Source organism: Mandrillus leucophaeus, unplaced genomic scaffold (assembly GCF_000951045.1).
Source record: "Mandrillus leucophaeus isolate KB7577 unplaced genomic scaffold, Mleu.le_1.0 Scaffold14, whole genome shotgun sequence".
NCBI classification, from domain to species: Eukaryota; Metazoa; Chordata; class Mammalia; order Primates; family Cercopithecidae; genus Mandrillus; species Mandrillus leucophaeus.
The window spans coordinates 4317500-4334326 of NW_012101365.1; the positions used below are offsets into that span (position 1 = coordinate 4317500).

Sequence of the window (16827 nt, forward strand, 5' to 3'; positions counted from 1 at the left end):
CTCCTGCCTTAGCCTCCCGAGCAGCTGGGACTACAAGCACGTGCCACCATACTTAGCTAATATTTTTGTATTTTTAGTAGAGACAGGGTTTCACCATGTTACCCAGGCTGGTCTTGAACTTCTGTGCTCAAGTGACCCACTGCCTCAGCCTCCCAAACTGCTGGGATTACAGGCATGAGCCACCATGTCCAGCCAAACCTTACCATCTCAAACATTTTAAAATTATTATTATTTTTTAGGGTCAGGGTCTCACTCTGTCACCCCAGCTGGAGTGCAGTGGAGTGATGATAGCTCACTGCAGTCTCAAACTCCTGGGATCAAGTGATTCTTTCACCTCAGCCTCCCAAGTAGCTACGACTGTAGGCACACACCACCACATCTAGCTAATTTTAATATTTTGTAGAGATGAGACCTCGCTATGTTGCCCAGGCTGGTCTTGAACTCCTGGCTCAAGTGATCCTCCTGCCTTGGGTTCCCCAAGTGCTGGGATTTCAGGCATGCTCCACAACACCTGGCCCTATCTTAACCTTTTTTTTTTTTTTTTTTTTTGAGGTGGAGTCTCACTCTGTTGCCCATGTTGGAGTGCAGTGGTATGATCCTAGCTCACTACAACCTCTGCCTCCCATTTTCAAACAATATTCCTGCCTCAGCCTCCTGAGTAGCTGGAACTACAAGTGTGTGCTACCATGCCTGGCTTATTTTGGTAGTTTTAGTAGAGATGGGGTTTTACCTTGTTGGCCAGGCTGGTCTTGAACTCCTGACCTCAGGTGATCCACCTGCCTAAGTCTCCCAAAGTGCTGGGATTACAGGTGTGAGCCACCGTAACTGGCCAGCCATTTTTAAGTGAACAGTTTAATACAGTGGTATGAAATACATTCATAATGTGCAACTATTGGCACCATTTCTTCTCCATAACTATTTTCATCTTATGAACTTCAAACTCCATGTGCATTAAACAATAGCTGCCCATTTTCCAGTCCCCCAGCCCCTAGGCACCACCATTCTACTGTTTCTATAATTTTCATTACTCTACGTACCTCATGTAACAACTTCATTCTTTTGCATGTGGATAGCCAGTTTTTCTGGCTCTATTTGTTGAAAAAACTGTCCTTTCCCCAGTGAATGTTCTTAGTATTCTTGTCAAAAATAGACTTACCATAAATGTGTTTATTTCTGGGTACTCTACTTTGTTTCATTGGTCTATATGTCTGTCCTTATGCCAGTACCATGCTGTTTTGATTATTATAGCTTTGTGGTATGTTTTGAAATCAGGAAGTATGAGTCCTTCAGCTTTGTTCTTCTTTCAAGATTGTTTTGGCTATCAGGGCCACTCTTCACTTTTTTAATAGGAGCATTTTGTCCATCAGCTCAGTTTAAAACAATGTATTTTCAAATTATAGTAGCCTTTTAAAAACTTTTTTGGGGTATAACATGGATCAGTAAAATATGTAAAGTGTGCTAGTCATCTCAAATGTATAGCTTAATGAAAATTTATGTAAGTATACACTGTGGTAGCTACCACTCAGATCAAGTCCCAGAAGCCCAGAAGCTTCCCTTGTGTCCCTTTTCAATCAGTATCCCTTCTTCTGGGGCAAGATTTCTCAGCTTTGGCACTATTGATATTTTGTGTTGGGAAATTCTTTGTCGTGTGTGTGTGTGTGTCTATGTTGGTGGTGGGGATGGGGGTGCTGTTCTGTGCATTATGAGATGCACTCATCCCTGGACTCTACTTAGTAGATGCTAGTAGCAACCTCCCATTGCCACCCTCAAGTTGTAAAAACCGAAATGGTTTCCAGACATTGCTGAATGTTCCATGGGGGTGGGGGGGACAACTGCTCTTGGTTGATAATCACTGCCCTGGAGGTGACAATTCCGATTTGCATCACCGTAGACTAGTTTTGTCTATTCTTGAACTTATTGCCAATAGAATACTACTGTATTTACTGTGTGTGTGTGTGTGTGTGTGTTTTTTTTTGAGACAGAAGTTCACTTTTGTTGTCCAGGCTGGAGTGCAATGGTGCCATCTCGGCTCACTGCAACCGCTGCCTCCCAGGTTCAAGTGATTCTTCTGCCTCAGCCTCCTGAGTAGCTGGGATTACAGGCATGCACCACCACACTCAGCTAGTTTTTTGTATTTTAATTTTGATTGATTTATTTATTTTTTGAGACGGAGTCTCACTCTGTTGCCCAGGCTGGAGTGCAATGGCACAATCTCGGCTCACTGCAACCTCCACCTTCGGGGTTCAAGCAATTCTCCTGCCTCAGCATCCTGAGTAACTGGGATTAGAGGTGTCTGCCACCACACCTGGCTAATTTTTGTTGTTGTTGTTGTTTTTTGTTTGTTTGTTTTTGAGATGGAGTTTCACTCTTATTGCCCAGGCTAGAGTGCAATGGCATGATCTGGGCTCACTGCAACCTCTGCCTCTGGGTTCAAGCAATTCTCCTGCCTCAGCATCCTGAGTAACTGGGATTAGAGGTGTCTGCCACCACACCTGGCTAATTTTTGTTGTTGTTGTTGTTTTTTGTTTGTTTGTTTTTGAGATGGAGTTTCACTCTTATTGCCCAGGCTAGAGTGCAATGGCATGATCTGGGCTCACTGCAACCTCTGCCTCTGGGTTCAAGCAATTCTCCTGCCTTAGCCTCCTGAGTAGCTGGAATTACAGGTGTTAGTCACCACATCTGGCTAATTTTGTATTTTTAGTAGAGACAAGATTTCTGCATGTTGGTCAGGCTGGTCTTGAACTCCCGACCTCAGGTGATCCACCTGCCTCAGCCTCCCAAAGTGCCAGGATTACAAGCATGAGCCACTATGCCCGGCCATATTTACTGTTTTGACTCTGGCTTCTTTAGCTCAACATTATGTCTGTTGGATTCATCCATATTGTGTATTTCAATAGTAGATTGTTTTTTGTTATTCTGTAGTATTCCATTGTATGGATATACCACAGTTTGTTTATTTATTCTGCTGCTGATGGACATTAGAATTTTTCCTATTTTTTGGATGTTATTAATAAAGTGGCTGTGAACGTTGTTGACCATGACTTTTGGTGCAGAGATACACTTATTTATCTCAGAGTAGAATTTCTGGGTCATAGTGCAGGCATATTTATAGCTTTAAGAGATACTGCCAAACAGTTTTTCGAAGTGGTAATCTTAGACTTTTTGTGCTGCCATAACAAAATGCCTGAGACTGAGTAATTTATAAACAACAGGAATTTATTTTCTCACAGTTCTGGAGACTGGAAGTCCAAGATCAAGACAGCAGCATTTGGTGTCTGGTGAGGGCCTGCTTGCTGTATCCCTACATGGTGGAAGGTGGAAGGACAAAAAGGGGCTGAACTCTGTATGAAGCCTCTTTTATAAAGGCCTTAATCCCATTCTAGACGGTGGAGCCCTCACAATTTGACCACCTCCTAAAGTCTCTGCCTCTTAATACTATTGCATTGGAGATTAAGTTCAACATGAATTTTGAAGGGGACATAAATATTCAAACCACAGCAATGACTGAATTAATTTACGCTTCCATAAACTATGTGAGTTTCAATTGTTCCACATTCTCACCAACATTTGGCATTATCAGTTAAAAAATTTGTCGTCAGGCCGGGTGCAGTGGCTCACGCCTGTAATCTCCGCACTTTGGGAAGCCGAGGCAGGTGGATCACCTGAGGTCGGGAGTTCGAGACCAGCCTGACCAACGTGGAGAAATCCTGTCTCTACCAAAAATACAAAAAATTAGCCGGGCATGGTGGCACATGCCTGTAATCCCAGTTACTCAGGAAGATGAGGTAAGAGAATCACTTGAACCTGGGAGGTGGAGGTTGTGGTGAGCCAAGATTGTACCATTGCACTCCAGCCTGGGCAACAAAAGCGAAACTCCATCTCAAAAAAAAAAGAAAAAAAAGAGAAAAATAAAAAATAAAAAAATAAATAGTTGTAGTCATTCTAGGGGGTTTCTGTCTAGTGATAGTTCATTGTGGTTTTAATTTGCATATCTTGATAACTACTGATGTTAAGCACTTTTTTACATGATTATTGGCAATTTGCATATCCTCTTTTGTGCAGTGCCAGTTCAAATATTTTGCGCTTTTTTTTTTTTTTAAATTTCAGAAGGGAACAACATGTACATTTTGCTCATTTAAAAACATTGGGGTGTCTCTTTTTCTTATTGGTTTGTGGGAATTCTTTATGTAATCTAGATATGAGTTCTTTGTTAGATACATGAATTTTGACTATTTTTTCTGAGTCTGTGGCTTGATGAAGCCTTTTATTTATCTTTAAATTAAATTAAATTAAATTAAAAATTTTTTAAAGAAATGAGGTCTTACTCTGTTGCCCAGGCTGGAGTGGAGTGGCACAATCATAGCTCACTGCAGACTCAAACTCCTGGGCTCAAGTGATCCTCCTGCCTCAGCCTCCCAAGCAGCTGGAATTACAGGCATGTGCCACACGCCTGGCTAATTTGTATTTTTAGTAGAGACGAGATTTCTCCGTGTTGATCAGGCTGGTTTCGAACTTCTGACCTCAGGTGATCTGCCCACCTCGGCCTCCCAAAGTGCTGGTATTACAAGCATGAACCACCACGTCTGGCCCTGTTCACTTTTATTAACTGTGCTTAGAACAGTACTGGTCATATAGTAGGTACTTAAAAATATTTATTTATTTATTTATTTATTTATTTATTTATTTATTTATTTATTTATTTATTTTGAGACAGTGTTTCGCTCTTGTCGCCCAGGCTGGAGTGCAGTGGAGCAATCTCAGCTCACTATAACCTCTGCCTCCTGGGTTCAAGTGATTCTCCTGCCTCAGCCTCTTGAGTAGCTGGGATTACAGGCGCCTGCCACCATGCCCAGCTAATTTTTGTATTTTTAGTAGAGACGGAGTTTCACCACATTGGCTAGGCTGGTCTCGAACTCCTGACCTCAGGTGACCCACCTGCCTTGGCTTCTCAAAGTGCTGATATTACAGGTGTGAGCTGCCACCCTCGGCCTTAAAAATATTTAAAAAATGATTTTTAAAAACCAATCTAGGGCTGGGCATGGTGGCTCACACCTGTAATACGTAGCACTTTGAGAGGCTGAGGCAGGAATCTTGCTTGAACCCAGGAGTTCACAACCAGCCTGGGCAACAAAATGAGACCCTCATCTCTACAAAAAAATTAACAATTGGTCAAATGTGGTGGCATGGGCCTGTAGCGCCAACTAGTTGGGAGGCTGAGGTAGGAGGATCACTTGAGCCCAGGAGGTCGAGATTGCAGTGAGCCATGATTGCACCACTGCATTCCAGCCTGAATGACAGAGCAAGACTGTCTGCAAACAAAACCAAACAAAACTTAGAGAAAAGTTGAGCTGGGTGTGGTGGCTCATGCCTGTAATCCCAGCACTTTGGGAAGCCAAGGTGGGCAGATCACTTGAAGCCAGCAGTTCAAGACCAGCCTGACCAACAAGGTGAAATCCTGTCTCTACTAAAAATACAAAAATTAACCAGGCAGGGTGGCACACACCTATAAACCCAGCTTCTCAGCAGGCAGATGTGGGAGAATTACTTGAACCCGGGAGGTGGAGGTTGAAGTGAGCCGAGATCGGCACCACTGCACTCCAGCCTGAGCAACAGAATGAGACTCCATCTCAAAGAAAAAAAAAAGTTGAAAATGTACTATAAATTTTTTTCCTTGAATCATTTAAGAATAAGTTTCCAAATGATGCTCCATCACCCCTGAATTTCAGAGTGTACTTCTTACAAAAAAGGATAAAATATAACTATCACTATCAAGTAATTAATATTGATACACAGCTACCATGTAATCCTCAGGCCCTATTCAAAAGTCACCAATTTTCCCAGTAATGTTCTCTACAGCAAGAGGATCCAGTTCAGAACCACTCATTGTACTTTTTTTCTAGTCTGATCTATCTCCTGCAGTCCTCAGCCTTTCTTTGACTTTCCTGTCCTTGATACATTTGAAGATGACAGGCAAGCTATTTTTGTAGGATGTGCCTCAGTTTCAATATGTCTGATGCTTGCTCATGATTAGATTCAGGGCATGCATTTTTGGCAGGAATAGCACAGAAGTGATGCTGGGTTTTTCTCATTGCGTCCTGTCTGGTGCCTTATAATTTTGATTTGTTCATTACTGATGCTGTTTGCTTTCATCACTTGAGTAGGATGGTTGCTGCCAAGGTTTTCTATTGTGAAGTCAATATTTACCCCTTTGTAGTGAATATCATGTGGTCAGGTACTTTGAAACTATGTGAATATCCCATTCCCATCAAACTTTCAATTTATTTATTTATTTATTAGTATAATATGGACTCAATTAGTTTATTTAATGGGCTATAATCCATTTTTTTCACAATTTATTGTGATACTCAAATTTTCCTCAATTCGGTCAGTGAAATTCCCTTCAAGCAAACTTTTGTAGAGACCAGCCTGGCCAACACGGCAAGACCCCCGAGTTCTTTCTTTTTTTGAGGCGAAATATTGCTCTGTTGCCCAGGCTGGAATGCAGTGGCACAATCTTGGCTCACTAAACCTCTGCCTTCTGGGTTCAAGCGATTCTCCTGCCTCAGCCTCCCTAGTAGCTGGGATTATAGGTGTGTACCACTATGCCCAGCTAATTTTTGTATTTTTAGTAGAGGTGGGGTTTCACCATGTTGGCCAGGCTGGTCTCAAACTCCTGACCTCAGATGATCCACCTGCTTCAGCCTCCCAAAGTGCTGGGATTACAGGCGTGAGCCACCGTGCTCGGCCCCCATCAGCTCAAAACAAATAAAACAAAAAAACAACGAAAAAAGCATGCTTTTGTATTCCTTTGATATTTGACATGTCTTTATCATTCAGGTGTCTCAGGTTCATCCTGAGCTTTCCCTGTTTGAGTCCTGGAATCAAACATTTCTCCAAGGAGCCTTGTTCCTTTTAGTGGAGAATAGTGTTTAGAAGCTAAGATCTTGGTGTTCACTACAATTGAGGTATCTGTACTTCTCCATCCTCTAGCATCCTCTGGTGGTCGAGAATCTGAAGTTCCAGGTTTTCATAGGCCCCAGTGACCTTGTCCTCAGAAGGAGAAAGATCCTCTCTCCTTTGGTGTTCCCCTCAACCCCCTTAAATAAAATACTCTATTGGTCCTGCCCAGTCAAGTTTTCATCCCTGGACCAATCGCTGTGGCTGGTGGCATGGGACACTCTTAGGAGTGGAGCTTGGGTTCCAGGCCCACCCCTGTCTGAAGAGTGGGTGCTGGGTGTGTCTTGAGGAATCCAGCTTCACCTAGCTACATGGAATAGGGTGCACACAGGAAAGATGAGGCTCTTTCACCAAAAGAAAGTGAAGAGATGGGGGGCTGACAGAACGGCAGATGCCTCTCATAACAAGTAGGTGTTTAGCTGTGAATTATGATAACTGCTGAAAGAAGAGATTCGGACAATGCACGACAAGACCATATTGGCCCTTGCAGAGCCAGAGGGTGGGGGTGGCCTTTCTCAGGACTGGCAGGCAAGCCTAGGCCTGAAGGAGAGCCTTAGCGGGGCAAGGAGGTATGGCGAGCAGTGGCCCGGGTAGAGGGAACCACCATGCAAAGGCCCTGAGGGGAAATGTGCTCAGTTCTGGAAGGAAGCTGGTGTGGCCAGAGCATAGTGAGGGGGGCAAGTGGTGGGAGATAGGGCCGCAGAGGAGGGCAGGGCACAACCGACCAGGCAGGGCATTGAAGGCCTCGGCAAGGATGCTGGCTTTGTGCTCAATGAAATGCAGTGTCACTGAAGGGTTTTAGGGAGGGGGTGACATGAGCTGATGTACACTTAAAAGCTCAGTGTAGGCCAGGCGTGGTGGCACACATCTGTAATCCCAGCACTTTGGGAGGCCGAGACGAGTGGATCACTGGAGGTCAGGAGTTCGAGACTAGCCGGCCAACATGGTGAAACCCTGTCTCTACTAAAAATACAAAAAATAGCTGGGTGTGGTAGTGGGTGCCTGTAATCCCAGCTACTTGGGAGGCTGAGGCAGGAGAATCACTTGAACCCAGAAGGTGGAGGTTGCAGTGAGCCAAGATAGTGAGCGCCATTGCACTCTAGCCTGGGCAGCAAGAGAGAGACTCCGTCTCAAAAAAAAAAAAAAGAAAAAGAAAGAAAGAAAAAAGAAAAAAGAAAAAAGCTCAGTGTGGCTACTGGGGTGCTGGGGTGGGGTAGGGATTGGAGGGGCCTAGAGGGGGAGGAGAGAGATGGCATGATGGCATCCTAGGTACATCACAGCTTTATCCATCTTCTCATTGAAATTGTGCCCTGCAGGAGCCTTTGATGAAGTGACCTCATGCCTGGTGAAGGTGCCAGAGAAGACAGAAGGTGGCAAAAACATGGCTCTGGTATGCCTCCTGCCCAACCCCTAGCTGACTGTCCTGGGGTACTTCCGTGCTGCCTACCCCCTCTCCCCTTCCCCCACCCAGCCCAGCAGCCTCAGCATTCCCCGTGCCTCTGCCCGGCTCTCCTTTTCTCCATAACGTTCATTGCTGTCTGATGTGCCATATGCTTTGTTTATTCATCTTCTTTCTTGTTCATCTGCCCCACAAGGACATATCCTCCATTACTCGGGCATTTTTGTCTGTTATTCACAGCTATAACTTCAGCATCTAGAACAGTGCCTGGCACATAATAGATGCTCAATAAAATATTTTTAAACAATTGAATGAATTGTGGGAGGGGCTCTGAAAGGGGCAGAAAGTCTAGAAGTGGCCTTTTTTCAGGACAGTCAGGCCCAACCCAGGTCTGGGCCATGCAGCAGGCCTAGGAGGCCCAAGAAGACCAGTCCAGCAGGTGAGGCACACTTGCACTTGCAGGACTTGGCAAGGGCCAGGGGGGAAGACTAGACAAGCTGGTGGACGTGAGTGCGACACAGGGAGTGTGGACAAGGGTGCTTGGTGGACAGAATGTAGAGGAGGTAGGGTATCCATCCAGGCCCAGACATGCAGGAGGCAGGCCCTGCCTCCAGGCTGCTTCAGGGCCAAGCTTCAGTCCCTGGGGCAGTGCAGGGTGGGGATGAGGAGAGGTGACTGGACTAAGAGGAAGCCCTGCATTTGGGGAGCATTTATCTTCATCCCATGGTGTCGTTCTAGTTGTCCACTGTGTTCCTGCCACGCTGGCCTTTTTCTGTTTCTCACACACGCCAAACTCATTCCTGCCCCAGGGCCTTTGCACGTGTTTCTGCCAGGAACGTTCTATAAAATGAGCACAACAAAGCTGAAGTGAGGCCCATGCCAGGTGATATGTACAGCAGCTACCATGGCGCCTACAAAAAGAAGACTTTTTATTGCTGTCACAGGGGCCAAGGGAAAACGTCCCCTTCATCCTCTGAAGGTTTGCTGAAAAAAAAATCAACTAACAAAGGCACATTAATTGGAGAAAATGTACATGCATTTATTAATGAGTACACGGAGAGAAGCACAGAGTGATTACCTGCTCCCAGTGAGGGCTCAGAAGCTTATATACCATTTTGAGGTTACAGAAAAATGGGGGCTTGGATCCTGGCAAAACAGGTTATAGGAGGCAGGAGAAGAGAATTTTTTTTTTTTTTTTTTTTTTTTTGAGGCAGGGTCTCACTCTGTCACTCGGGCTGGAGTGTAGTGATGCGATCTTGGCTTGCTGCAGCCTCAACTTCCCAGGCTTAAGTGATCCTCCCATCTCAGCCTCCTGAGTAGCTGGGATTATAGGCATGAGCCACTGTGCCTGGCCCTGGACTATTTTTTTTTTTTTTTTTTGATGTTTTGCCTAGAGGTGAGGTCTTATTATATTGCTCAGGCTGGTCTTGAACTCCTGAGCTCAAGCCATCCTCCTGCCTCAGCCTTCCAAAGTGCTGTAATTATAGCTGTGAGCCACCACACCCAGCAAGAGAAGAGGAATTCTGTTGAGGAGCAATAAGGGATTAGTAGCAAGAATTAATGGATCAGGAACAGAGATTATTTTGTGAAAGGGTCTGTTCAGATGTGGTTACATTCTTGGTCTTACAGGGAAGGGAAGGAACAACAGTTGATCTCCTTGGTAGATCTGGATCTTAGGCAGATCAAGGAACTTCAACTTCATCTCATACTTTGGGAGACATCAGAGAGACCTGGAAGCTTATTCAATTCAGCATGTCCAAACACCATATTGTGGGGTATGGGTTTCTGAGCCTCAATATTGTCATTCAACACATTTCATTGAGCCTCTACTATGTGCTAGGCACTGTTTTAGGCACTAGGGATACAACAGTGATGTGATCTGACATTCTAGTTTGGGGAGACAGACAGGACTTCCCCCTAGTTCTCTGCATAGCTAGTTCTTTCTTGTCATTTAGGACTCAGCCCAGGTGTTAACTCCTCTGAGTGGTCTTCTCTGACCATTTGGATTAAATTAGCCATCGCTCTATCATCACTCTTACAGTTTAAGTTACCTATTGCTGTTTAACAAACCACCCCAGAATTTAGTGGTTTAAAAGTTCACTCTGGGATAGGGATGGTGGCTCACACCAGTAATCCCAGTACTTTGGGAGGCTGAGGTGGGAGGATCACTTGAGGCTGGAAGTTTGAGACCAACCTGGGCAACATCGTGAGACCCAGTGTCTACGATTTTTTTTTTTTTTTTTTTTTTTTTAAGTTGGAGTTTTCGCTCTTGTTGCCCAGGCTGGAGTGCAACGGTATGATCTCGGCTCACTGCAACTTCTGCCTCCCGGGTTCAAGCAATTCTCCTGTCTCAGCCTCCCAAGTAGCTGAGATTACAGGCACATGCCCCCATGCCTGGCTAATTTTTGTATTTTTAGTAGAGACAGGGTTTTATCATATTGGTCGGGCTGGTCTTGAACTCCTGACCTCAGGTGATCTGCCCACTTCAGCCTCCCAAATTGCTGCGATTACAGACGTGAGCCACTATGCCCAGCTACAAAAATTTACAAAGTAGAAAAAAAAAAAAAATTAGCTGGGCATGGTGGCCCAGTAGTCCTACGTAGTCCATGTAGTCCTAGCTACTCAGAAGGCTAAAACCAAAAAATTGCTTGGGCCCAGGAATTTGAAATTGTAGTGAGCTGTGACTGCATCACTGCATCTCAGCCTGGGTGCTGGGGGCATTAGAATTGGAGAGGCCCGATTCTCATGATTCTGAAGTTTGGCTGGGCTTAGCTAGATGGTGGTTCTGCTCCACAGTGTAGACTGATATTACTCAGTGGGACTGGAACATTCAAGATGACCCCCTCATTTTCCAGGGCCTCTCTTCACATGGTCTGTAATCATGCTGTCTTCTAGCTTGGGCTTCCTTGCAGCACAGTGGCTGGGTTCCAGAGGGAAAAAGTGGAAGCTTCCAGTTTCCTTAAGGACTAGTCCAGGAACTGGCCCAGCGTCACTTCCACATTACTCTACTGGTCAAAGCAAGTTATAAAATGAGCCAAGATTCAAGAGGAATCTGTGTTTTGGATAGGAGGAGCAGAAAAGAACTTGCAGCCATTTTCAATGTGCTACACTCCCCATCAAATTAACCTGTCTTTTCTTCTTTACTATATGAAGTTAGTTTTCTTATTTCATGGTGATTGTTTATTTTCCTTCTTCTCCCTTAAGATGATGAGAACGGAGAGATTAGTTGGATATTAGTTAATGTGTTCTCTCTCTCAGGTAGCAGAATGCCTCAATCTGACTTGTATGTACTGGAAGACCCATATGAAGCGTTACTAATGGTGCAATTTCAGGTTGAGGGATTGGGGCCCTTTCTGTCCCCTCCTTAGTTGACTGGAGAAGGGGGAGTACTTTGCAGTCCCTCATATCTGGTCCTCTTCCAAATGCTGGCATTCAGGATTAACTCCTCCAATCCCTCAATATTCTCCAATCTTTACCCCACTCCAAGTTCCCCTTGTGAGAACCTCTCATTTCTCTTGCGCCAATTCTGGCTTGCCTGCAGGTGTCGGGTGGTTAACAGTGCTGTATGGGCAACCCCTGAGGACTGGGCTTGGTGGGGCTCTCACTCCGAGGTTTTGCCCTCTGCTGTCCCCTAGGTTGAGAATGTCACCACCCTTCAGAAGAGCCAGGATCTGTTGGAGGCAGAAAGAGAAAAGAAGACCATGATAAAGAAGATGATGGTGGGGGAGCCACGGGCGGGTCTGCGGCATTGGGGTGGGAGGCGGCAGAATTCCTGAGTCCACCCACTGATGAGACTGCAGGGGTGGGAGGCTGAGGTGGGAAAAGGACAGGATGAGGAGGCAGGACACCAGGAATTGAGTCTCAGCTCCACTTCGAACTGCCTCCCACCTACACGGAGGGAGCTCAGGCAAGTTCTGAGCCTCACTCTTCTCATCTCACAGATGGGTGTGATAATACCTGTGCCATTGGCTTGTTGGGAGGACACAACCCAATGCTTAGTCTACAGTAAAGCCTTGCACACCCAGAAGCAGTTCTTATTACTTAATACATTCTTTTCCCAGCCATTCCTTCTGGTAGGCAACTTTAGACAGTTTCCTCATCATTTTGATAAATACAGCCGCTCCACCAGAATGGATTGGGCAGGAATAACCACTGAAGCTGTGTACTTCACAGAGATAACCAAAAAAGTCCTTGCTTTTTAAAGTTAAATGAAGGTTAAATACCTTCATTTAACTAACATTAATTGAGCATCTGCTGTGTGTAGGTGCTAGATCAAAATGAGAAGCAATTAGAAGGACATCCTTTATTTTGAGACAGGGTCATGCTCTGTCGCCCAGGCTGGAGTGCAGTGGCGCCATCATGGCTTACTGCAGCATCAACCTCCTGGGCTTACGGGATCCTCCTGCCTTAGCCTCTGGAGATTTGGGACCACAGGTGTGTGCCACCATATCCAACTAATTTTTTATCTTAAAGAAATGGACATTTGGCCAAGTGTGGTGGCTCACGTCTGTCATCCCAGCACTTTGGGAAGCCGAGGCAGGCAGATCCCTTGAGGTCAGGAGTTCGAGACCAGTCTGACCAAAATGGTGAAACCCCATCTCTACTAAAAATACAAAAAAAGCTTAGCTGGGGATGGTGGCATGTGTCTGTGGTCCCAGCTACTCAGAAGGCTGAGGCGGGAGAATTGCTTGAGCTAGGGAGGCAGAGGTTGCAGTGAGCCAAGAGTGTGCCACTGCACTCCAACCTGGGCAACAAAGCAAGTCTTTGTCTCAAAAAAAAAAAAAAAAAGAGAGAGTTTGAGATGAAACTGGCCAACATCATAAGACCCCATCTCTAAAAAGACAAAGCAAAAAAAATTTAAAAGAATGCAACTGGGCGGTTTTCAAGGGCCACACATGGTGGTTTTTGCTTTGGGCCAGTTCCATGGTTTGAATATGCCTCCTGGAGGCCAGGCATGGTGGCTCATGTCTTTAATTCCAGCATTTTGGGAGGCCAAGGCAGGAGGATGGCTTGAGCTCAGGAGTTTGAGACCAGCCTGGGCAACACAGCAAGACTCTGTCTCTACAAAAAATAAAAATAGTTAGCCAAGTGTGGTGGCATGAGCTTATAGTCCCAGTTACTTGGGCAGCTGAGGCGGGAGGAGCACTTGAGGGGCTGCTGTGACCTGCTCCTTGTGAGGGGGGCAGCCTTGGCCCTGGCGGCCTGCAGTAGCCCTGTCCTCATCAGCCCTTCTGTGGCCCCTTGTCCAGAGGCAGATCCAGGAGGAGCCACTGGATTCTCTCTCAAGCTCCGTCCGCAAGCAGGCCATGGAGATCCTGACCCAGCTGAGGTGTCCATGGCCCTCTCCCTGTCCCCACAACCCCTCTCTTCTCTTCCTCCACTTCTGCCTCCCTCCGTCTCTCCACTGTACCCTCCGCCAACCCACCTCCACCTTGCCCAGTCCCTGCTTCTCAGCTCAGCCCCCGTCTTTAGCCGTAGGGCCCCTTTCTCATTCCCTTTGTTTTCTGCCTCTTCTCCAGCCACACCCAGCCCACCCTGGGCGTGCGGGAGAGGTCGGAGCTGGTGAACATGTGTGTGCAGAGTGTGTTCTCCCTGCCCTCCGTGCAGGCCATGCAGGAGAAGGATGAGGCCAAGGCTGAGACTATCCAGGTGAGACAGGCCTTCCCAGCAGGGCCTCAGGGCTGGCCCAAGTTCTGGGAGGAGATCTGGAGCTGCATCCTCCAGCTCATTGGCCTGTGGCCTTGGGCAATTCAACTCACTTCTGTTGGTCTGAGTAGGTACTTGATAAATGGTGAATGGATGAATCATTCAAATAAAGACACCCGGCTGGGCGCGGTGGCTCACGCCTGTAATCCCAGCACTTTGGGAGGCTGAAGTGGGTGGATCACGAGGTCAGGAGATGCAGACCATCCTGGCTAACACGGTGAATCCCTGTCTCTATTAAAAAAAAAAAAAAAAAAATTAGCCGGGCATGGTGGCGGGCGCCTGTAGGCCCAGCTGCTCAGGAGGCTGAGGCAGGAGAATGGCTGGAACCCAGGAGGCAGAGCCTGCAGTGAGCAGAGATCGCGCCACTGCACTCCAGCCTGGATGACAGAGTGAGACTCCATCTCAAAACAAAATAAAACAGAACACCACCCATCCTGTCCACTTCTGGGCCCTGCCCTATGGGAGGGATGTGGGCAGATGATGGCATGGCCAAGGGAAGCGGCCAGGATTGGGAGGGGCAGGGCTGAGGCCTAGGCTATAATGAAGACAGACTGGGGGAACTGGGGCTGAGGCCTGGAGAAACAGAACCTCAGGAGGCTCACGCGAGCATCTTCAAACCTCTCCAGGCGTTCCTGGGAGGAGGAGTGGAGGTGACCCTCAGGGTAGGATGAGGGGTAGAGAGGGTCAGTGGGGAAGGTTAAGGCAAAGGGTTTCAGCCCAGGTTGCAGCACATTCATTCATCACTTCATTTAGCAAATAGTAACTCAGTACCTACTCCATGCTGAACTCAGCACAGGAACCTTACAGCCAAGGTGAGCGTGGGGGAGATGGATGGTATCAAATAAATAAATACGAATAAATGCAAAATTACACCAATCATAAATCCTGCAAGCCGGAAGTACTTGGTGCTATAAAGAGCCTGTAATGGTGGGGTGGGCGGTGGGGGAGGGGAAGGCCTAGATAGGGGTCAGGGGTTGTGATTGTGAAGCTGCGAGGTTAATAAAGAACTAATTAGCTGCAGAGGGTGGCAGAAGGAAGAGCATTTCAGGCAGAGAATGACAAAGTGGCAGTGTGACTGGAACCCAGAGGGTTAAGCGAGAGTTCTGGGAAGTGAGGCTGGAGAACCAGGGTCCCGGAGGTGGTGCCCTTGTAGAAGACTGGGGTGGAGCGGGTGAATGAAAAAAGCAGGCAGCCCTTTTGTAGTACCAGATTTAGCCAGCAGAGGACAGTGCTGCATAGTAATCTGCAGAGATGGGCGGGGAGGAGGAGGTAGGTAGGTGGTGAGCCAGGCTTTCTTGGTGGTTATGGTATATCCCCAAGGACGACTGGCTTCACAGTGTGTGCAGACTCAGGAAGTTGGACAATAACAACCTAGGAGGCACACTTAGGGAGCTGGCAGGAGGAGGGGAGGCAAAAAAGAGAGGGTCTTCTCAGAGTAACTCAAACCCACTGCCCAGCCTTGTGTACATGTAATGCCGGTACCCATAAGACAATTCCAGGATGGTGGTGTGGTTAAGGAATGAGAAACCTGGGCAAGGGAGAGATGGCTTCCTTAAAGGGCAACTTGGAAAACCTATTTGGGTCTAGGAGAAGCAATTCAAAAAAGGATCAGAGCATTTCCCTAGAGATGATGAAAGTAAGATTGGCTCTTTCATTGATCCAGCTCTTGCAGTTCCAGAGCATTTTCCCATCCATCCTCTCATTTGCTCCTCATGACTTGAAACTTCTTGTTCTGTGATCTTGGACAAGTGTCCCTGTCCCTTCATTTGTAAAATGAGAGAAACAATTTGTGGACAAGGTGATATGGTTGTGCAAATCACCAGGTCCACGGTCCACGGTAGATTCTCAGTGTCTGCTGGATCTCCGCTTCCTCCGTCTTTAAGGAGAAAGTGCAGAGATAATAATTAGCAATTGTTGATAAGGAAACTGTAATCCATGAGGGGAAGTAATTTGCCCAACATTACACATCAAGTTAGTCTCAGAGGTGGGACCAGAAAGCAGCTCTCCTGGGTCCAAATTCCCCCTCCTCCCCTGACCCACACCAGGGGATGCCTGGGGCTGATGTCTACTCCAGAGGTGCCCTAGTGGCTTGGTCCTCCTCCTGTCCGCAGACTCTTTACCATCAGACCCTGGAGGCCCTGCAGACACTGCTCAAAGCCCTCTTTATCGAGGACCTCACTCCTGCTGGGCTGAAGAGCATCTTGGAGGTGCGGAGATGGGAGGGGCAAGGAAGGGAGGGGAGGAAGGGTGGAGGGAAGAGAGAAATTGGCTCAGGAGCAGTGGAGGCCAGACCCAGGAGTGATTTGGCTTTAGGATGTCATCTTGTGTGAGTGTTCTGCCTCTCTGTCTGTCTCACAGGCCCTGTCCCAGACTCCTGCCTCTCCCCACTCTCTCCCCATCCTCCCACTCTCTAAATGGCTGCCCATGGTTATAGCTGCTACCATATCTGTGCTCTTTCCATGCTTGTCCCTGCATCTCTCTTCTGTCTTCATGACTCTTCACCTTTCATCTCTCTCCTCATTGACTTCCTTCTTCCCTATAGTCTGTCGGTCCTATTCTGAACTCCATCTGTCCCTAAACCCCAAGAAGAGGAGGAGGGCTGTGGTGACCTTTATGCCCTCTCTGGAAGCTTCCTGCTGATGGGTGAAGGCTGGCCTGTCCACCCAGCAGCAGGGGCTGGCATCTAACCTGTAGTTCTGAGTTTTACTTTTGATCCCACAGGCCCTGGGGCCTTGGATGAACTCTGGGAAGGCCCATGAGCGAGC

The 16827-nt window shown here is 47.0% G+C and overlaps 1 protein-coding gene across 4 annotated transcripts in view; it reads left to right on the forward strand.

Annotated features, from left to right (window-relative positions):
• MROH7 (maestro heat-like repeat family member 7) overlaps window positions 1–16827 on the forward strand; it is a 75949-nt gene that overhangs the window by 19330 nt on the left and 39792 nt on the right. For 2 of the 4 annotated variants that reach the window (XM_011973825.1, XM_011973826.1), the window contains exons 4-8: window positions 8274–8347; window positions 11992–12075; window positions 13606–13685; window positions 13876–14005; window positions 16174–16269. In XM_011973825.1, the coding sequence (XP_011829215.1) occupies window positions 8274–8347; window positions 11992–12075; window positions 13606–13685; window positions 13876–14005; window positions 16174–16269 (464 nt within the window). The remainder of the gene's footprint in view (window positions 1–8273; window positions 8348–11991; window positions 12076–13605; window positions 13686–13875; window positions 14006–16173; window positions 16270–16827) is intronic. The other 2 variants (XM_011973827.1, XM_011973828.1) reach the window with 1 other exon arrangement.